Here is a 23,375-nt window from a genome sequence, read left to right as displayed (position 1 = left end):
CATGAATCTCAGGTTGTCATCCAACTTAACATATGGCCAAGGATGAACTTTGATTTCTGCTTCTCTAGCATCTACCTGCCAAGTGCTCAGATTGCAGATGTGGGATACTATGCCTGCTTTATGTAGTACTGCTTATCAATGCCAGGGCTTCTTTATGAATGCTAGACACACTATCAAATGAGCTGTATCCCCAGGCACATCTTTTGTTTTTCTTTTGCCTAATTGCTTGGTTTTTCTCCCTTTTCATACTTGACTGTTCATATTTAGTCATCAGCAGAAATGTATTTAGCATGTAGCTGATGAACCTTAAAACTCAAGGTCTCTTCTGATTCTCATTCCACATAACCAACTCTATACTGAGTCATGTAACAATTTTGCTTTGTTCTTTTGTTTTCTGGTGGTGGTAGATTGAGACAGGGTCTCATATAGCATAGGCTGGACTTGAAGGGGAGGGCAGCATAGAAAACATTTTTTTTTTTTTGCTCAATAGTTCACATGCTTATTTAGTCCAGACACCAACGTTCAGTTTACCAGCAGTAGTGGAACTTGGCTTTAGTGTCATTTCTAACAGTCAGTTGTCATCGAAAATGAGTTATTACTAACATAGATCTGGATGCCTGTCTGACTCAAGTATTAGATACACGCTTTATGTTTCATAAATAGGCAAGAACATTCTGGTGAACTCTGCAACATGTCTCTTTGTGTAGGCTAGTCATATACCATGGTATGAATCCCGTGATATAGTCTGTCTGTTTGTTTTGACGAAGGTCTGATGTAACTCAGGCTGGCTTCAACATTTTGCATTTATTATGTAGTTGAGGCTACCATTTCCCAAGTGCTAGAATTAAAGGTATTACTATCTTTCTGAGCTCCTGAATTAGGTTTACATATTCATTGAAACAGAGTATATATATATTTTTAAAATGATATTATTATTATTTTAAGCACAAGAGTTAAGGGTCAGTGGCAGTCTGTAAGGAAGTTAAGATACACTTCAAAGCAAGGGCGTAGGTTTTTCAAAGAGTAGCTATGTGTCAGTTTTAAATGCTTTGGAGTGTTCTTGACATGATACCTATTTTACCATTATCTATGGTCAATAATTAGCATTTGCAATGTCATGCTTATAACATAACATACCTCCTAGAAAACTATATATTCTAAATGACATTATTAAGATTTTATTCACATTAGGAAGCTTTATATCATTATACAAAAAATAATGATATTTCTATTTTGTCATTTAAACCATAAAACATTTCTAACAAACATGACATCCTATTTTCTGTCCATCCGACTAATTAATTATTTTAATCTTATGTTAGTAGTTGTGAAGGGAAATGGTCCTTAGTATAATCCATAATCTGTAACCCATCCCTTTGGAAATACTTTCCTGGTTTTCTGTGACACTATTGAATTCTGAACTTTTGTCATACATTGCTCATACCTTTTCCATTTTCTTTTGAAATCACCTCAAGACTCTACTGCAAGTCACTCCTGGGCTCTTATACTCTTCTTTATCATTATATTCCTCCAGTGTTCCCTTATCTATAGAAAGCTTTTAAATATTTAATTTGAATCCATCTCTTTCTCTAAACTCATATCCCATATCTTCTCATGGATATTTTGCACTCAGATATTGTAGATTAAACATATCTTCTGCAGTTCATTGATTCTCTAGGATACCATCGTTTCCATCATTTTGATATATTCTTTTATCTATTTTATTTATTTCTGAGACAGGGTCTTACATAGTCCAGGCTTAGTTTGAAGTTACTGTGAAGCCAAGGATGATCTTGACCTTTTGATTCACTTGTCTATACTTCCTGAATGCTAGGCTCATAGGTGTACCACCACACCCAGGTTTTTTTCTTTTTCTTTTTTTTATGCATTACTAGTAATGGAACACAGGCTTCATGCATGCTAGGTGAACACTACCAAATGAGCTACATCGCCAGTTGTTATGTACTTTTTTTATACAGTGAGATAAATATTAATGTTATAAGTATTAACAAAATATTGGGACCTTGAGAAAGACGTATGATTTATTATAATAGATAGGGATAAAACAATTGAAAAAAGCCATACCAAACAGCAGATACCAGAGGAGCATTGGTTTAGGGTCATGAGGGCATATAAAAAAGACATGTAGTACTTAATTTAAGTGCATGACCAGGGAAGAAAAATAGTTTCTCTTTGTGCCTCTAGAAATATGATCCTGTGAGCTACTTGGAGGATTCAATGTGCCAAGTGTGCATGTGGATTTTGTGCTTCTGAATTGTGAAGGGTTAAAACATAGATAATGAAAACGCCTTAGTCATAATGTTGAATGGTTCTTGGTGACTAAAATGGTTTGTTTTTAATTAAATACCAAGTATCATGTAGAAAGAACTCTCACTATATACGTGTATTTATATATAAAATTCTCTATATTTTTATCTACGAGCCAAACTCTACTACAAAAATTGAGAGCTCTAGCTGCCTAGAACCTGGTACTGTATTGAACTAGCAGGGATTTAGTTTTTTCATGATCTAAGACAGAAAAGGCATTTTGCAAGAAGACTGACTGATATATTGAATTCTACATACTGCAGTTTCCCCCTTTCTGAAATATATCACCCGTAAGAATCATTTCTGTGAGGATCATCTTAAAATTTTAACCCAGAACTGGGTAGCCACATACTATGTTGCTTTGTAGTGATTTAAAAGGCTTACATTTTAAAAGAGGGTACTAGTTTTTCATAGCTTAGTTATTGGATACTGAGGTTCAATGAGGATGAGAATTCTGTGTCTTTTAGGATACTTCTTGTATTTAGTTTGATTTTTTTCATTAAAAAACACACCAGTATACTTTAATTCTATTGTGTAAACTATTTTTGTTGTTTTTGAACGATACAAGAGTTACATTTATTGAAATTCTGAGTAAAAAAAAAACACCCTCTTTTCTTTTTCAAATGGTCAAATGAACTTTTGGATGGATCTGACATTGAATGATCAGTTTTAACATTTAATCAGTGCTAGTTGATTTCAATTTGTATATAACTCTCAGCTAATGTGATAAATGTTTTTTATAAGACTATCTAAACATAATACAATTACATGGACCACAGAGACCAAGTATGGAGAAAAGGAATGCCATAATACATTATTGATGAATATTGTACCCCATAATCTTTGTAGTTGTGGTTGAGAGATGTTTTAACATGAAAAAATCTTACAGTTATTGGATTCAGCTGTAGCCAGAAATCGTGAGGATTTATTGTAGCTTTCTTTCACATAGTGGAACTTATAAAACTGTAAAACCTCATGATTTAGAACTGTATACACTTTATAAGTATTTGCCTAGCAAATATGCATGCATGTTTGAGATGCATAAATGTCATAATGTTTATTAAGACTGGATGATTGGAACATTACAAAAATATATTACATTTTTTATATGTTGTGAACATTTGAGATTAGTTGGTTGTTTAGGCCATTTTATCTCTTTATGTATTGTAACAAATGTGTATTTTTAAGCAACTATTTGTGTTTTCCTTTAGGTAACAGTCCTTATTATATTAGCATCTAGCATTGTGAATTAGGGAAATTTAAAGTGTTTTAATTGTGATTTTGTTATTTAGTAACTGGGTTAAATGGGAGAGTAGCTCAGCAATGGAGTACACATATCTGCATAGGCAAAGCTGTGGATTCAATCCTGAGTACTGCAAAAAGGAGATGGCAAGGGATGTAGCTCAGTTGACAGAGAGATTGACAATATGCCTGAAGCCTGGGTTTGGTCTCCAGCACTGCATAAAACAGTCATGGTATCATACACCTGTAATTTGACTCAGGAGGTAAAAGCAAGAGGATTAGGGTCATATCCATCCACTTAATATGATTGAGGCCATCCTGGGATACATGAGATCCTAGAAATGAGATCTCAAGAAAAAAAAAGAGGTTGGATTACATTACATGTGATATGTCTTCTATATATATTTCAGTATTTTTTTTTCTTTTTTCCTTTTTGATAGTTAATCAGCTTCATAAAGGTTTTTATCTTTGGGTTTACTTTGGCATCATCCCTCAGCACTGTTTTCTTCCATGCTTTATTCTGGAATTTGTTTGCATTATCTTTTATACTGACACCCTATAGGAGCTTAAATCAGTTCCCAGGTCTCTTCGCAGATGTGCAGTCACATTTCCCCATGGCTTCTCTGAATTGTTTAAAAGCATTTCTCCAGTAGGTAAGCCAAAGTAAACAAAACTCCACTTATTACAATATTTGTTTGAGCAGGGCAAAAGTGTCAATAAGAAGTTAAACAAGGTGATTAACTTTGAGTGTTTATTGCATATTAACTGTGTCCGAGGGTCTTAATAACTGCTCATAAGATTTCAAAAGGACCAAAATGGAAGCTTAGAAAGATGGATGAATTATCAAATGTCACTGGCACAACTAGACCTTTGATCCTTTTTGTTTTTTAGACCTTTGATCCTTAAAAATATTTCTAGGACAGTCCTTTTCTATTCCCTATCTCACTAGTTTGCTTTGAAGGCTTAACCATGAATCTGTAGTAACCTTTGTAACTTACTTTGAGGCTTGGTGCACTAAAACCTAGTGCTGTTATCTGATAGTTATTTACACATGTGACTATATTGCAGTGCTGTTGCTTCATGGACTGTTCCACTGAAAAAATGTTGGATATCTTATTAGGTTTGACAACTTTCATGTGAGAAACACATTTGCTTTTAAATGTTTATTATTATTGTGGGTATGGTGTGTGTGTGTGTGTGTGTGTGTGTGTGTGTGTGTGTGTGTGTGTGTGAGAGAGAGAGAGAGAGAGAGAGAGAGAGAGAGAGAGAGAGAGATTGTAGCTATGCAAGTATCACAGCACACATGTACTATTTTCCTCTTTCATCTTTATGTGGGTTCTTTAGATTGAGCTCAGATCACCAGGCCTGTACAGCAAATGCCTTTACTGACTGAGCCATCTAGCAAGCCCATATATACTTTTTTAAAATTTTGTTTTGTAAATTTTTATATTATATTATATTATATTATATTATATGTACTGGTGTTTTTTGCCTCACACACCATATATGTGCCTGGTGGCTGAGCAGGCTAGAACACAGCATGAAATTCCCTTGAAACTAGAGTTATAGATGTTTTTGAATTACCATGTGGGTGAACTGAACACAGTTCTTCTGTAAGAGAGATATATTCTCGTAACCTCTGAGCCATCTCTTTAGCTCACTCACCTCTATATACTTTTAAAATGTGAATTTAGGATACTGTATAGAGATTATACAATTGTGATCAGTGATTCTAAACTTTTTGGACCAAACATACCCCTAAAAGCTTGGTATGGTAGCTTATGTTTTTAATTTTAGCTCTCAGAAAGCATTGGTAAGGTAATTATCTCAAGTTGGAAGTCAGCCTGGACTAAATAGTGAGTTTCAGATCATCTTGAGCTATAGAGTGAAACCCTGTTTTAAAAACCAAAAGATGCTAGGGAAATGGCTCAGTGGGTAAAATGTTTTCTCTATAAGCATGAGGACCTGAGATTAGAACCTGGAAACCACAGAAAAAGTCAGGTATGGTGGTGTACATCTGTAAGTTCCATACTGACAACAGAGTGGGTTTGGACTGGGGCATTGGAAACAAACAGATCTAGGGACTTACTGGCCAGATAGTCTACCAAAAGGCAAGTTCCAGATACAGTGACAGAAAGTTAAAAATATAATTTAATGAAGCAATAGAAGAAGATTTAAGTCAATGTCTGGTTTCCATCACATGGGTGAATGTACCATAGGCCCCCATCTCACACACATGGTGAAGGGGAGGCTGAGAAGTAGGAGAGAGAGGACAGAGGGAAAAGAAACCCCCACAGAAATATCACTTTGAAAATCTGGTGAAAGCTATTTGACTTTTTCACTTTAAAAAGGTCATATTTTCATACATAAAGTTTATTTCCTTTTGTACTGGGTTAACAGTATACATTCTTGAAACCTTTCAAGTGATACCTGTGGTATAATTTGGACTGATTATATGAGGTCTGAAAGAAGTGGTAAAACAAACAAATTGTACACTATCCAACTGGATGTTGAGATGTATGCTTGTAATCTCAGCATTTAGGTAGAGGTAGGAGGATCAGGAGTTGAAGATCATCTTTGGCTACATACCAAGTTCAAAACCAGCTTGAGCTCTCTGAGAATTTGTTTCTAACAATTTGTTTCAAACAGAAAGGTGATTTGTAACATAAGAAAATTATTAGAAAATAGAATATGCTGAAATTGTCAAAACATTCAGATTGAAAACTAATGAATATAAGTTCTCTTTTGTTCTGTTAATTTCTTTTCCCACTTCTTTTTGAGACAGTATCCCATGTGCTTAAACTGGCTTCAAACTCACATAGCTGAGGATGACTTTGAACTTCTGATTTTCCTCTAATCCCCATTTACAGATTCCAAGCCAGCTTTTCTTTTTATGCTGAGGATCAAACCCTTGGCTTTATATATACATCTTATATAAGCAGTCTACCAACTAAGCTATATATATATCCCCAGCAAATAAGATTACTTTTAGTCATTTTGTAAGATTAGTACTTAAAATCATATATTTTTAAGGGAAGCTGTTGATACTAAATGTGCATTTATTTTTATTATAGATTATAAAGAACATTGTCCTTTCAAGGCATTATATAAAATTATAACCCATACTAGAGAGGCAAGTTTGATCAGAGGGTATTCTCTTTATCTGTTAGTTTATTTGTCTGTACAGTAACTTGTATAATACATAGGACCCTCTATGAATCAGGGGTGACAACTATGAATCTGAAGTGTTGCTGGTACTGGCTGAGTACCCCTAACTTGAAAACAAAAAATAACCCTGAAACTTTTTGAGTGCTGACATGGTGCCACATATAGAAAATTCTTTTTTTTAATTTTTTATTGGATATTTTATTTATTTACAATACAGATGTTATCCCCTTTCCCCATTTCCCCTCCCTAGAACCCTCTATCCTATACCCCCTCTTCCTTTATGCTTTTATATCATTTTGATTACATGCATGTATTAAGGTCAGTTCTAGGTTGAGGGTCTAGCAATTCAATAGATCCAAATAGTTGAGGATCAAGCAATACAACAAACACAAATAGTCAAAGAAAAGGCAAGGCATTAAACCCAATTACGTGAACACTCTGCTGATTACTGTTTCTAAAGGCTTATCAGGATGACCAAAGTTTCTGAGCCTACTTCCCTATCCTAGCCCAAGGTCATTTTCATTGTCTGAAGCCTACTTCTGAAACTGAAAATCTGAAAAAAAAAATGTGAAAAAATCTGAAACTTTTTGAGTGCTGACATGGTGTCATATATGGAAAATTCTGCATCTAATATCATGTGAGAGGTTACAGCCAGAAAGCGTGTGAGAAGTATTGTATAAAGCTACTTTAAGCCTATGCATGCATATACGGTGTATAATGAAACATACTGAACTCAGTGTTTAGACTTGGGTCTCTCACCCAATTATCTAATTATATATACAAATAAAGAAAATCTAAACATAATCTGAAATCTAAGAAACTTGAGGTCCTAAACACTACAAGGTGAGGGATATTCAGCATATCCTAAGGTTAGTTCACAGGGACAGGGGCACAGGGAGGGAACAGCTAATTCTCCCTGCAGGAAATTATAAGGGAATTACTTTATGGAGGAAGTAATGCTTGATAAACGTTTTGTGGACTCTAGATAAATTATAAACTCTAATGAAGATGGCATTTAAATTGTTCATTTCCAAATTAAATAACTGTGAGCTATGGCTTACACTAAAATTGTTTTTATTCTGTGTTCAGGTTCATTCATTCATTCATCTATTCATTCATTCATTCATTCAACATTTGTTAATGGAGTCTCACTGTGGCAGTAAAATTTCCAAGGTTCTCTGTTTTCTGGCTTGGAGAATGTTGCCTGGAAACTTCAGTGTAAGCTGGTGTTTGATTATACTTTTTATTGTCCTTGGAGTATTCAGTTCAAGAATCCAAGTGTACAGTTATGTAAGAATTTTGTTGATCAAGGAGCACATCACAAAATAGTAATGAATTAACTATGTATATTCTGGGGGCAATGATCAATATTAAAAGTTGGAAATGTCACTTCTAAGAATAAAGAGAATAATTTTGTGAGGTATTAGAGGATAATCCATAACTATATCAAAGCTTTTGCTCTAAGTATATCAAATACTTAGCTCATATTATAGACGTTATAATGTTATTTAACTAGGGCCCTGCCTATGGGAGTTTATTACTGTATCTATTTGAACAGTCTGAAAGGTGATTAAACCAGTTTTTCCAAACTGTATTTTGACACACAGTCTTTAAGAAAAGAATATCAGAATGTGGAGAAATGCTAATTTTATTATTATTATTAATTATTATTTTTAGTATTAGTAGCAGTATTTTGCTGCAGAACTGCTTAGGGCCTTTAATATAAACAGTGTTTTCTGGGAATTTATCATCAAGAGAGAAGAAGTATAAGTATCTCAACTTTTAACAACGTTAATACTTTTTTTGGAGTGTCTTATCTGCGGATTGGTATTTCAAAAAAAACATTTGGGGGAATTATGACTTTAAGTTTAGCATTTCCTAGTGTGCAGAATTTAAGAATGTCTGTGTTGAACGCTTATAGTATATTTGAAATTTCAATAAAAGAATTGGACAAATAATTAATTAAGAAGTAATTACATCTCCCAACTGAGGTGAGATTTGTTTATCTAAAGTGAAGATAAATGCTGGGCAATAATCAAATAAATTGAGACTGTCTAGACAACCAGTCTTTTGAATTACAGACAAATTGAAGTTAATTGTTACCTTAATTCTATTTATTACTTGAGACTGCACTATGTTTTCAGCTTATTGAAATTGAAAGGATTGTACGATTTGACCTTTTAAAAAACTAAGAATGATTTATCTGACAGTAAGCTCAAAATCCAGACAGAAATGTTTGTATGTCTTAGTAGCAAGCTTGTGTGCATACTGATATTCTTTGTTTTCTTCTGTCAGCAAGCATAATGCTAGTTTAAAAATTAGAATAATTAAGTAGTAATACTTAGAATATTCTGAATACATATTGATCTGATACCCTATCCTTGTTAAGCTTTCTTGGTTACTTGAGATATAGGTTATGTAAGGTCTTGAGAAAACTCAGTGGTCTTTTCTGGCCTAGCTAACATGTATAAGGCCCTGGATTCAACCCTAACCACCAGTAAAACCTACCCTATTTCAGAGGATGGTACTGAATGTTTTTAATCTCAGCAGAGGCAGAAGCTGGCAAACTTCTCTGAGGCTACATAAGGAAGTCTTATCTCAAATACAACAAAGCAACACAACAAAACCCCAAACCAACCAGGCAACCAACCAACCAACCAACCAACCAACTAACCAACCAGTCAATCAATCAATCAATCAAACAAAAAATACCCAACTATTCTGTTACTCCCACCCACATTAATATGGTTTTCTTTTCTTTTTTTGTTTGTTTGTTTTTTTGTTTTTGTTTTTCGAGACATGGTTTCTCTGTGTAGCCCTGGCTATCCTGGAACTCACTCTGTAAACCAGGTCAGCCTTGTACTCAGAAATCAGCCTGCCTCTGCCTCCCAAGTGCTGGGATAAAGGTGTGTGCCACCACTGCCCAGCATGGTTTTGTTTTCTTAGCATTTAGTTTTCCGTTTGGTTGCAGCAAGCATTTGGACACCTGCAGCACACCAAGCCCATTCTAAGAAAGTAAAGATGTATTATACATTTGTATTTTCAAAAAGTTTTTTTTATCAAGTTGGCATAGTTGCATGGGATTATAATCCCAAAATTTTGGAAGCTGGGGACAGAAGATTCTCAAATTTGAGGCCTGCCTGGGCTTCATATCTTGTACCTGTCTGATTTTTCTCCTGGTGCATTGCTTTCTGGCCACACTAGCCTCACTGTTTATAGCACACATATAGAACCTTTAGACATTTATTTCACAGCATACTTTGAAAACAGGATTCTTGCTATTTCTTCATAACTCATTCTTTCACTGACAACCTTTTTTAAAAATTAATTTTTAACCCTTCTCTTTCCTCTTCCCTTTTCTTTCCTTTCTTCTCATTACTTCTTTCATTTTTTGCATACATAGTCTTGTTTACACAGCCAGGCTGGCATCAAAATTGCAATTCTCTTGAATGAGCCTTCTTAATGCAAGAATTACAGGTATGTTCCACCATGTCCTGTTGAGATCTATTTTTTTTTTATTATTGAATTTTATAGTGACTGGAAGGAGGGTAGAATGCACAGTGATATACAAAGTAGGTCCAAAAATAGGGAGTGTAGTTTCAAAGACTTATATCTGATAGTAGACATCATCTTCTGTTTTCTTCTCCAAATCAACAACTATAGTTAGCTTCCCTAGCTGGGCGGTGGTGGCACATGCCTTTAATCCCAGCACTTGGGAGGCAGAGGCAGGCGGATTTCTGAGTTCGAGGCCAGCCTGGTCTACAGAGTGAGTTCCAGGACAGCCAGGGCTACACAGAGAAACCCTGTCTCAAAAAAAAAAAAAAAAAAGAAGAGCTTCCCTAAAGCTGGACATGTTGCTATATGCCTGTAATCACAGCATTCAAGAGATTGAGGCAGGAGGGTTGTTGGCAGTTCAAGGTTAGCCTGAGCTACATAGAAAGACCTTGTCTCAAAAAATGTAAAGACAACGCCTTTCTAGACCACAAATGTTTGTCTGCATTACCTGCTATGCTTTAAAAAAATACTTCTGTGTCTTCTAACCTTTTATTTGTCATTAAAATTACTTGTTAGTCATTGTCTTTACAGTCCTGGCCTACAGGGCATTAAACAGGGGTCTGAGGAGGTCACCTGAAAGAGAAGATGGGGAACGGGCGAACAATCACAGCTTGTCTATAGGCTGATCAAACCACAATTTTTACTTTTTCACACAGGGGTTATATACACAAAAAGGCAGGATGTGGGGAAGGAGATGATGCAAGAGTGTAGATGTTCAGGGGGAGTACAGATATCTTCCAGAACAGAATGTCAGCTGTGTGAAGGTTCAGGGGACAGACAGTTCACTATGACTCTGCCTATGATTCACTTGTCTTTATCTAAGTTGGTACTATCCACTAAGGCTACCCAAGGTCTATGACTATCCACAAGACCTATGATTACTTGTTCCTATCCAGGCTGGTAAATTTTCACCAAAGCTGCCTGTTTACAATATCTTATAGTTATCTGTTTCAGTGTTTTTTCACAGAGACCCAAGACTTTGTGTTAGCAGGCTGACTTAGGCCTATGGCTGATTTTAGGCCTTCAGTGTATAAGCAAAGCTGCCCCTGATACTTTACCATCAACATAAGAACCAAGTTTCATTTATTCAGCACCATAGAAGAAATGTGTTATATGCACAGCCATTCTTTGATATCTCTGGTGTGGAGATTTGGTTCCAGAACCTCTGTAGGTACCAAAATTGGAAGATTTTTCAAATTTTTATGTAAAATGATATAGTTACACAGAACCCTATGATCATTCTATGTACTTTAAATCATCTCTAGATTACTTGTAATACCTAATATAATATCAATGTTGTGTAATTGTTTTCATGTTATTTATATAATAATGACAAAAAGTTTGAACATGTTCACTGTAGACCCAATTTTTATTTTTTTTTAATTAAGTAATTTTTGGAGGGCACGGTTTTATATAGCCTGGTCTGACCTCAAACTGACAATGCAGTTGAGGATAGATAGATAGCCTTGAAGTCCTGATCCTCTTGCCTTTACTGCCAAGTGCTAGTATTATGTAGGTGTACTTCACCATGCTAAGATAGATGGAACCAATCTCTAGCAAAACAAACCAAAGCAAAACAAAACAAAGCATACAAAAAACCTGATTAAATCTGAGGGCTAACAATAATTGATTTTCTTTAACTTCGTGTTTAAATTTCAAGATCATTCAGATTCATATTTAGGGCCACAGGGGATTTTTACTTAATCTCTTCATTCTTCTTTATTTATATGTCAAGCCCTGTGCTTCTCAATGATACCAACCTAATGTACTCTGTGTCTTGTGTCACATTATACCCCTAACAGGCCCAGGATAGCAGATCTAGTGATAGCATCAAGTGTATGCTAATTAGAAAAACACTATTTTGAAGTTCTTCCTGTCTTTGCAACATATGCTATTAGAAATTACTAGATTTTATGATCACTCTAGTACTTCTCTTCAGCCACGTTTATATGTATCTTGATATTTTACTAATATCTCTACTGTTATTCTATAGTGTCTAACATTTTAATTAACCTTTCTTCTTTACATTATATTTAGCTCTATATATGGTTTATTTCTTTTGTAACAGGTGGTACAAAGAAAAACAAGTGTTCAAATAGCATTTGAAATACAAACAAATACAGGTTGAAAAATAAGTATATACATATTGTATTTCCTTACTCTGATAGCTGAGAGTTCCTGAAAGCAATGGTTTTCCAGTACTGGCTAGCACATAAAGCACCACATTTTGGTTTTTAATTTTATTCCCCAACCAAAGGGATGAAGACTCACTACAAAAATGCTGATCACAAGGTTAGAACAGGCATGGAAGATACTGTGAGCACAAGAAAGTAAGGAAATTCATGCACATGTACAAATGCAAACTGATAGGAATGCCAAAGGGTACAAAAACCAATTAAAACAGCTCCCGGTGAATAATTTCAACAGTAAATAATATAGTATTGTATTATATACTGAAGTATGAAAGAAATATTTGTGAGTCCATACTGATGATTAAATAAATAAATGAGGAAAAGAACCAAGTGTGTACTGCTGAAGAATTCTCAATTTATATAGATACAGTGCCCTCAAAATGGTAGACCATAACTTTGTATTGTGTAATGTAGAATATGTATAACATTTCTTCTAAATAGTACAGTATAAAAAGGAGAGTGACTATATAACTTTATAGTGGAGAAACCTTGGAAACCCTTGCTGAGCAAGGTGATTAAATTAAGGTTACCATAAATGATCATACATATTGATAGCATGTATCTATAATAAAATGGTAATCTACTTTGTCTTAACTTTTCTACTGCTACAATGTTGGATTTGAAATGCATCTTTAATAAAAACTATTTACAGATGAGATCCTGTTCTTAGCTTTGAGCTAATAAATGAAGTTAAGCACAGCTCCTAGTATCTTAGAATCTAGACTCTTCGAATCTCCTGAGGGAAACAAGATCTAGGAACCTGAGTCCTATCCATGTTTATATAGTCAGAATTTCTGGATGAGGGCTGAGAAGATTCTCTAAGTGTAATATGACTATTTCAGAAAAGAAGAAACATGTTTGAAAAGATGACTTTTTTCTAGTAGCTAATCTTTAATACAAGATGAATAAGCTAGTCATTTGAGAATCCTTTATGATAGCTAATAATATTGGTAAATTTTTTTTAGAATAATAGCAAAATGGACAGATTCCTGGTAGATCTGTTCAAATCTGGGATGTCTGGCATTTAGATGTTAACATTTTGTCTCTTTTATTTTGCCTTTAGGATTGGCTGCTGCCAAACTATTGTCCGAATACAAAATTAATGTCTTGGTTTTGGAAGCCCGGGATAGAGTTGGAGGGAGAACATATACTGTGAGGGTAAGTGCTTTCAATATTTTATGGCATCTCATTTAAACTATAAATGGGGCACTTGAGGTCATGGCCCTAGAGGAGCTCTCATGAGATCACATAGTTAAGCCATTAGTCTAGCAATTCTAAACTATTTTATTAAGTAAGTGGCCCTTTCTTTATTTTTTTTTTTGAGACAGTGTTTTTCTCCGTTTCTTAGGCTAGCCTTAAACCCCCTATACAGTCCTGGCTGACCTCAAATTCATCCTTCTACTTCAGTTTTCCAACTGCTGGGATTATAGGCATACACTGCTATGTCCAACATGTTTGTTCTTTTTAATAAATGCTAACTGTATAGTGATGGACTCTGACTTCAATCACTCACACTCTAAAAGCACAACAAATGTGAACAAATAACTTCATTACCATGTTGTAATGTCTATTTTATAGAGTCAAATTGAGTATGTAGTACCTGAGGAAGTGCAATAGTTTGGCTGGACTAAAAGTGATTTTTTATCCTTAATGTGCACGCACACACACACACACACACACACACACACACACACACACACACATCCCTTTTTCCCTTGGCCTCTTTGCTCAGGTTGTGTCTGGCTAGGTATAAGGACGAAGCACAGTTCTTGTTACATCACTGTCTTTTATACACAGGTCTGTATTAGGAATCTGAAAAATTGCAGGACAATTGTTTTCTATTACAAGTAACTGAATCTGTGGGAGCTGATGAAAGTTCATAGGGGGAAATATAAGGACATAGGGCCCCAAATGGAAGTTTGTAGGGCATGTAATGAGATAGGAAAAGCCATAAAAGGTAAGGAGAGTCAGACTAAAACACTGCTATGCTAACCTGTTGCTGGAGGGAAGAGGAAGGAATGCTCAACAGTCAGATGATATAGGATAAAGGCAGAAGGGATTCCTTTGCTTATGGCAGTAAGAAAATCATTAATGAACCGCTTTGGTAGAATACACAAATAGAGTAGTAAAGGCTGAGTTCTGTAATATTAAAAAAAAGCATATTGTTTTGAAAAAATGATTAGAAGGAGAGAGAATGTCTGCATAGATAGATGTTTCAGTTAGGCTATGACAGAATGGCCTAAGCCATAATAGTAACAATGGTTTAGGCAGTGAAAACATTAATTTCATAGATGTTTGGTGGTAGATACTCCAGGATAGTATAGGAATTCAGTTTTGCCATCAAGGCTTCAGATTTTTCCTACCTTTTGATCTAGTATTCTTTGCATGTGGGCTTGTTGCCTTCTGGTAACAAGGTGAGTGCTATGGCTCTAAGCAAGTCTTCTCTCAAGGAATAAGAATTTCTGGGTCTTTATGACTCACAGCAGTAAGCATTGTGTTTGAGGCCCTGAGGCAAGAAGGTAATGAGTTTAAGACCAGCTTGTGGTACATGGTGGTGTCTTGTTTCAAAAACAAACAAATGAAAATAGAATAAAAGAGCAGCACTATTCTTTATTGAGACAGACAGAGCTTCTTCTTTAGGGTAAATTCCATGCAAGACACTTGTCTCATTGGGCAGAGTTGGGTCACATGGCATCTCAACTGTAAGGTAGCCTAGGCAAGCAAGTGTTTAACATTTCCAGGAGGCAGAGCTGAAACAGGCATAATAAAGGGAATTGGAGTGGCTATTGCAATAGCTGTGTGATAGTCTGAACTAGGATACTGTCTTAGTTCTTCCCGTCATCCCATGCCATAAATTCTTGTTTTGTTGTTTTTTGTTTTTCGAGGCAGGGTTTCTCTGTATAGCCCTGGCTGTCCTGGAACTCACTCTGTAGACCAGGCTGGCCTCGAACTCAGAAATCCGCCTGCCTCTGCCTCCCAAGTGCTGTGATCAAAGGCGTGCACCACCACCGTCTGGCTATGCCATATATTCTTACTCTCATCTACTTCACCAGCCTCATGAAACCTGTTTCTATTTTGCTCAGCTCCAACAATATGCCCTACAACCTTGCTACCCCATGTGTGGTCAGTAGACCTGCAGCCTTGGAATTACCTGGAAATTTGAGAGAAGTGTAAATTCTCATGGCTGCTGAATCTACATTTGCCTTTTAATAACCTTCCCAGGGGAGGTTGCAAATAGGCTACTCTGTGGTATAGACATGCTTGCTTCCTTAACTTTAATGTAAATCCACATTAAATTTATTTGGAGTATTCCTGAGTATTCCCTTAGATGTAAGAACACTTTTCACTCTTGCAGAGAATCTGGGTTTGATTCCAAGCACACAGCCATTTCTAAGTCCAGTTCTAGGATCTGAAGTCCTCTTATGACTTCTGTAGGTACCAGGCACACATATAGTGCATATACATACATGTGGGCAAAGTATTCATACATATGTAAAATGTACAAAAGCAGTGAAGAGACTGGAATTTCTTCACTGTACCTAATTGATTCAAAAAATCTTATTAGCATTTCACATGCAAGTCTTATGCTGAATGATAAGATATACTCATATGTCTTCCAAGAAGCTCCTGTACACCTTTATTTTAATTTTTGTTTGAATTTGAGACAGGGTCTCAATGTGTAACACTAGATGTCTTGGAACTCTTATGTAGTCCAAGCTGGCCATGAACTCAAACAAACCTACCTCCTCTGCCTGCTGGATGCTGGTATTAAAGGCATGCACCACCATATCTGGCTTGTTTTAATTTTTTGAGACAGGATCTTGCTGTGTAACTCAGACTGGCCTTCAACTTGAGATCCTACTGTCCCAGCCTTAGAAATAATGGAATAATAGGTATGTGTCTCCACAACCAGCCTATCTTGGAATTAAAATTGAAGGCATTGTATGGTCATGCAAAAGACAAGTTGAATATTCTACCTGTATTCACTTTTTAGATGTGATTCTTCTATCATTTTCTGAAAAATATCCTTTAATTTTAGAGATAGTTATTGCCTTTTCCTTTACTCTCACTTTCCTTGTCATTTAAACCTTTTGCTTATTAAATAGGAACATCAGTCATGCTGCAGATTTTCAGTTAAGAGCAAGTCATATAAAGGAAATGAAATTCCGACATGTTTATCCCAGTCTATGTTATTGGCTTTAGCTACTTGGCCATATTGCTCCATTTATATATGTCAGCAGCAGATAGGAATTATTAGTGTCTATTGAGCATGGCATTATATACCGCTTTGGTATTCCTTTCTTATAAGAAAGGAATCTTAGAAATAATTAGACATGAACACTTAGCATTTATATTTCAAATGTCTAGAGAGAGAAAAAGAAGGCTTTAAGAAATGGTCAGGATGGTATTTAGTAGAAAGTTAACTAATTTTGAGAATTGATTCAAATAGTATAATCAATTAGGATAATTTTGGAAGAAGTCATACAAACTATTTTGGATCTTAAAAAAATAAAATTTCAAATTTGATATTATCATCTGACCACTTCTATTGGATTTTCTACAATTTCAGAACAGTATTTCATAATTAAACCATCTATAATTCTGCAGAATCAAATTAATCAAATTAATAAAGTTGGAATGCCTGCAAGGTCAATATATTGTTTCCTAGTAGATTCCCATGTATATGGCCTCCTAGATGGAGTAATATGACCTAAATAAAGAAAGAACAAGTACAGCCTGCTAGAATACCACATTATACTTCTTAGTGTCTTCCAGCAGAACCCAAGGTACTTCATTCTAGTATTTCTGGTTTTTAAAGAAACATTTTGTGGGATGCTGCACTTTTTAAAAATTCTCTCATATATTATATTCCAACCATGGTTTTTGCTCCTTCCTCCTCTCCTGGCCCCTCCCCTATTTCCTGCCATCAACTCTTCCTCCTTTCTCTTCAGAAGAGGGCAGGCCTCCCAGGGATATTAACCAAAGATGGCATATCCAGTTGCAATAAAACTAGGCTCTTCCCCTTGTATGAAGGCTGGATGATGCAACCCAGTAGGAAGAAAAGGGTCCCCAAAGCAGGCAAAAGAGTCAGGGACAACACATGCTCCCACTGTTAGGAGTCCCACAAGAATACCAAGGTACACAACCATAACATATATGCAGAGGGCCTAGGTCTGACGGATGCCTCACTCTTTTTTCTGCTTCATTTATGATTATTTGCTTGAAAGAGAGTGTCAGTATTCTAAAGAAATGTTTGTACACTGAAAGTCTTTTTTCTGTCTGTGTTAAAGTAAGAGAAATCTATTAGAATTTTATTCTTTAAAACATGTTGGAGCCTAAAGAAGCTTCAGGAGACAGTATGGAGAGTGAAAGAAAACATTATGATTATGATATACAGATTAAAGAAGTCAAAACAGCACTTCACTACTACTACTAATGCTAACTAAAACACACTGTATTGATCTGAGAGGGAAGTTAGAAATTAGTAGGTATCAATGTTGAACAGACATCTCAAAATCAATAACCAAACGGATGTGTGTGCATGCGTGCATGTGTGTGTGTGTGTAATGAAACCCAGAACATAGTGGACAGGAACTGAATCACTGAGTTCTAACCTCATGCCTAGAGTATATTTTTTTTGATAAGGAACATAAAAGCAGTCACTTTAGAGAGCTGCTAATATATTTCTCTGTGGTAGAACAATTTCTTATCATGCTAAATGCCAAATGTCATGCTAAGATTCCCTTGCTAACAACTGCATAAGCAATACTCCCACACAACAACTCAGCAACTACTTGGGGTCTTGGTGAGCACCTCATCCTATACAGAAACTGTCTTGCATTTGTCTTCAAAATACTTTTGGAATCTATTGTTTTCTAATATTGTTACTGCTACATCATGGTGGGAGCCACTGTCACCTCTAGGCCAGGTTAGTGTTATGGCTATATGACTTTTCTCTTTTTGTTCTTGTTCCCTATTAATCAATTTTTAGTTTCACAGCAGTGAAAGTGAGTCATTGAGATCAAAGTCATGTTTTAGCACTACTCAAAGCCTTCCAAAGCCCCACCTTCTCACTTAACTACACAACCAATGTCTTTCCAGTGTTCTGAGGGGCTTTAACCTCATAGACTCTCTGATTGACAGTGTTTCTTGTTCATTTTGTTCCACCCAAGGTAAACTCGTGTATGAGGAGAGCTTTTCAACACTTCTCTTCAGATTATGCTGCATCTTAGAACTAAGGGTGAACTGCAGGAAGAAAAGTTCATATGTGTATTTTCTTCTAGCTTCAAATCTTAGATACTGAAAAGAAATTGTTATCTTGCATTATTAGTGTCTCATAAAATTTTTCTGAGAAACGTAACTCCTACCATTCCACTTATTTCTGCATGATTTTCAAGTACAGTAGTTGTTACGCATTAAAAAATAGTCAGACAGGTAAGGGAATAAGCAATATGCACACACAAAAAGTGATGCAAACAATAGAAGCAAACTTTAAAGAACTTTTAACTTTTGAGTGGAAGAGAAAAAAGGTTTTGAGTTTCAGGTGTACTTTATAAAGGACACGTAAGACACAATTAAGTTAGCAAATTAAACATGATTTTTCATGATGAAAATGTTTTTAGATTACAAAGTTTAGGTAATCTACTTTTTTTCTTTCTTCAGAATGAGCATGTTCAATGGGTAGATGTTGGTGGAGCCTATGTGGGACCAACCCAGAACAGAATCTTACGCTTGTCTAAGGAGCTAGGCATAGAGACCTATAAAGTGAATGTTAATGAGCGTCTAGTTCAATATGTCAAGGTAAGCCTAACTTTTTATTTATATGACCAATGCATGAAGATTTTATGTGAGAAATCTTTTGTTTATTTGTGATTATTCTTTCCTTTAAAGTTTATTTTTAAAAATTCTTTCATTGTGTATATTCACTTTACATTGTACAATGTATGTTATATAAGTGTATTATTGCCGTACAAGCATATATTGGATGTTAACCATATTTTTGTCATAGTCTTACACCTCTTTTTCTTCCCCCTCTCATTAGCTTCCTTTATTGGTTTAGACAGTTTTGATCTACTTTCATAATCTCATAAAATCTAGAAATAAGATAAAATATAATATTTTTCTTTCTTAGATTGTCTTAATTTGGTTAATATAATTGTCTTCAGTTGTTTCCAGTTTCCTGCATATTTTTGTTCTATATAGCTGAAAAAATCTTTTGCTTATGTATATCATGTTTTCTTGTATGACACCTAAGTTGGTTCCATAATGTAGTTATTATGACTAATGCTGCAGTTATTATTAATATGTAAATATCTCTGTGATGCTTTGATAAGGAGTCCTTTGGGCAAATACCCAGGAATGGTAGATGTGGGACATACTTTAGCTTTTTAATTTTAGCTTTTTAAGAGACATCCACACTAATTTCCATAGTAGTTAGACTAGTTTACATTCTTACCAGAAGTAGAATATATGGGTTTCCTTTTGTCCATATTTTCTCCAGGATTTACTTTTATTTGTTTTTAATGATGGCCATTCTCACTATAGCGAGATGGAATCTCAATGTGGTTTTTTTAATTTGCATTTTTCATTTTTTGAAAACTTACCTGTTAATGTGATTAGTCACTTTATTGATTAAGTTCTTTTATTTCTTATTGTTTAGGTTTTTTGTGTTTTTAAAAATTAATCCCAAATATTAATTCTCTGTCAGATGGACAGCTTTTTTCCCCACTGAAAATATTGTTTTCATGTTCAAAATATTCTGATTATGTTTTTTTCTCCCTTATCCCCTCCCAGATCTCATCTCCTGATCCATCCAACTCCACACTTTCTTCTCTTTTTCTTTAGAAAACAGATTTAAGAAAAAAAACAGAATTATAAAAGAATAGAAAATAGCATAAGGAACACATATACACAAATAATAAAAATACAAAAAATTAGAAACTGTAATATATAAGCAAAAGATCATTAAGGTAAATGCCCAAACAAACCAACATGAGACAAAAAAATCTACAAATATAAATGTGGTTTATAGACTCAATAAGACTCCAGTGGAGCAAACTAATTTTCTGTAAGCATGTGCTGATTAGAAGTAGCTTCTTATGGATGAGTGCTTGTATAGACTTCCCCAATCTCAGCAGTGGGGAACCATCTGGCTTGGATCTGTGCATGCACAGCAAAAGCGGTTTAATTCCAATTCCGTGAGGTTTCCTTTTGTCAATTGGCGGCATTATTTCCTGAATAACAGGAATCCTATTTAGAAAATCCCTAAATATGCCTAAACCTTCAAGTGTTTCTCTGCTTTTTGATGTAGCAGTTTTCAAAGTCTCACGTTTTGGATTCTTGGTTACTTTTGTATTGCTCTGACAAAACAATGACCAAAGTAAGTTATGAAAGAAAGCGTTTAATTGGGGTTATGATTTCAGAGTTAATCTATAATAGTGGTGGCAGGAACAGCTGAGAGGTTGCATCTAGAACTGAAAGCAGGAGAGAAAGAGGTGCGGGGTGGTGTGTGTGTGTGTGTGTGTGTGTGTGTGTGTGAGAGAGAGAGAGAGAGAGAGAGAGAGAGAGAGAGAGAGAGAGAGAGAGAGAATGAGAACACTTGGAATGATATAAGTCTTGGAATCTCCAACCCCATTCTCAGTGACACATGTCCTCCAACAAAGCCACCCCTCCTAATCCTTCCCAAACAGTTCTGTCAACTGAGGATCTAGTATTCAAACATATGAGCCTATAAGGTCATTCTCCAAAGTAAATTCTGAGACTCCAGGTAAACTTTTAATTGTTACCACCTATAGAATAAAAAAGGAAAATACATACTTCCAAAGTACAGTGCCACAGAATATATTTTACCATTCCAAAAGGGATGAATCAGGCCATAGCAAAGTGATACTGGACCAAAGAAATACTGAAACCCAGCAGGACAAACTCAAAATTGTATAGCTCAATGTCTAATGTTAAAGGGCTTAGATAGCTACATCTTTCCAGCCTTGCTGTCGCAAAAATACAGTTCTCTCTTTGGGTTTTTCCACTCCCTGTGTGCAGTTCCCCTTAGCAGATATGTCTTGATTCTGGCACCTCTAATACTTTTCCAATACAATCCAGGTTTCAATTTCACAGCTTTATGGAGTGGCTTGTTAGGTCCTCCCTGCTAGGACTCTCGTGCCCCACTCCTTGCCATATCAGCTCTCCTTACCCCAGAGGAAGATTCCACAAGCTTTTTACTTGTGTATCCTTCATGATTCTAAACCCAGAGCCATGAGGACAACACTGCCAAGTTTGACTACCAACTTGGCTTGAACCCAGCATCTTCTAATCACATTTGTAGCAACTTTGATTTGTTGTTGATTTTAAGGAACAGAAATTTCCTTAGGCCTTCTTTTTCATAAGCTGGAAGCTTAGCTGGATGGGGTCTTCTTCTGAGGACATCCCCTCCTTTATCCTAATGCAGATCAGGCCTTGCCTTGACCTCATCACCTCTTTTAGTAAAAGCCTTGGCTGCAAAGTTACGTTTCTTGGTACTCTTTTCTCTTCAAACTGTGTTCTTTTTTTGTTCCCCTTGTTATTTTTCACTATACATGTGTATAAGAGTGATTACTAATAACCAAACAACAGAGTCAATATGCTGCATTGAAATCTCCTCAGTCAAAGAAATTAGTATATTAAGTTTCAATTTAGCATTAAGCAAATTCTTAGCCCAAGAGCAGAAAGTTGTTACATTCTTTGCCAAAATACCACAAGAATAGTTTCTAGCTTGCTTGCTCATATTGTTCTCCCCTGAAATCTCTTAAGCTGGGCTTCTATGGTTCACATAGCTTTATGCAATATTGTATGCCACAGTCCTACTAGGTTGGCATATTAAGCCCTACTTACAGTGTAAGTATGATCGTCATAGGCTCATATATTTGAATACTTGGTCTCAAGTTGATGAAATTACTTGAGAAAGATTAGGAGGTATAGCCTTGTTGAGAAAAGCATGTCACTGGGGGTGGGCCTTGGGGTTTCTAAAAATTTGTGCCATCTCCAGTATGTTCTCTCTTTGCCTCCTACTTTTGATCAAGATTTGAGCTCTCAGTTGTTCTTGCCACCAAGCTTTGATCTGCCACCATGCAGATCTGCCACCTTTTGAAATGGTAAAACCAACTAAATGCTTTCTTTTATAAATTGTCTTAGTCAATGGTGTTTTGTCATAGCAATAGAAAAGTAACTACCTACCATAACTCTCCCAGGCTTTACCCCACTCCTCTTCCTAATGCATTTGCATGTCACAGGGGATGGAGTTGCCTGGACAGACAGATGAATAAAGATAGACAGGCAGATAGATACACACACACACACACACACACACACACACCCCTATGCATTCTTCCATAGTCCCAAGCAACTCCTGAATTATGTAAGAGCCAGTAGTAAAGGCCCCATAGAACCCAATTTGAGGCCACTTTAGCTTTTAACTTAGTGCTTCTCCTGCCTTCTCATCAAGCATGCCTTTGAACACCTTGTTCATTTGCTTTGTGTTTGGCTTTTCCTGTTGGAAAATACGCCTTGGTGGTGCATTTCCTAATGTTTGAAGAAGAGGTTGTGTAAATTCAGTTCCTCAGATCCACCTAAGGAACAATAGCTTTTTACCACTGTTATTGTTTCTCCCGGAAGCCAAACATGTAGTGACTGGAACCTAGAAAAATGCTTGAGAAATTAACTTTCCAATCTGTTATTGTAGCCCACTTCCTGAAACTATGAGGGAAGGGCTCATTTATGTATACAAAATGTCAGGATTTCCACACCAGTCATACCTCTTTGCAAAAGATACATCTCCCCCTGACTGTATACAATCATGTTGGGTCTGGGGCGAAAACATTAGGAGTTTCCTAGGATACCTGGGATCTGTGCACA

At 35.8% G+C, this 23,375-nt stretch overlaps 1 protein-coding gene across 1 annotated transcript in view; it reads left to right on the top strand.

The window, feature by feature from the left end:
• The window catches only part of LOC117694748 (amine oxidase [flavin-containing] A), a 58,883-nt gene that overhangs the window by 3,015 nt on the left and 32,493 nt on the right, over nt 1-23,375 (top strand). The window contains exons 2-3 of the mRNA XM_034485724.2: nt 13,549-13,643; nt 19,149-19,286. Of these exons, the coding sequence (XP_034341615.2) occupies nt 13,549-13,643; nt 19,149-19,286 (233 nt within the window). The remainder of the gene's footprint in view (nt 1-13,548; nt 13,644-19,148; nt 19,287-23,375) is intronic.

The sequence above is a fragment of the Arvicanthis niloticus genome, chromosome X, assembly GCF_011762505.2.
Source record: "Arvicanthis niloticus isolate mArvNil1 chromosome X, mArvNil1.pat.X, whole genome shotgun sequence".
NCBI classification, from domain to species: Eukaryota; Metazoa; Chordata; class Mammalia; order Rodentia; family Muridae; genus Arvicanthis; species Arvicanthis niloticus.
This window is presented reverse-complemented; position numbering and strand designations above follow the sequence as displayed.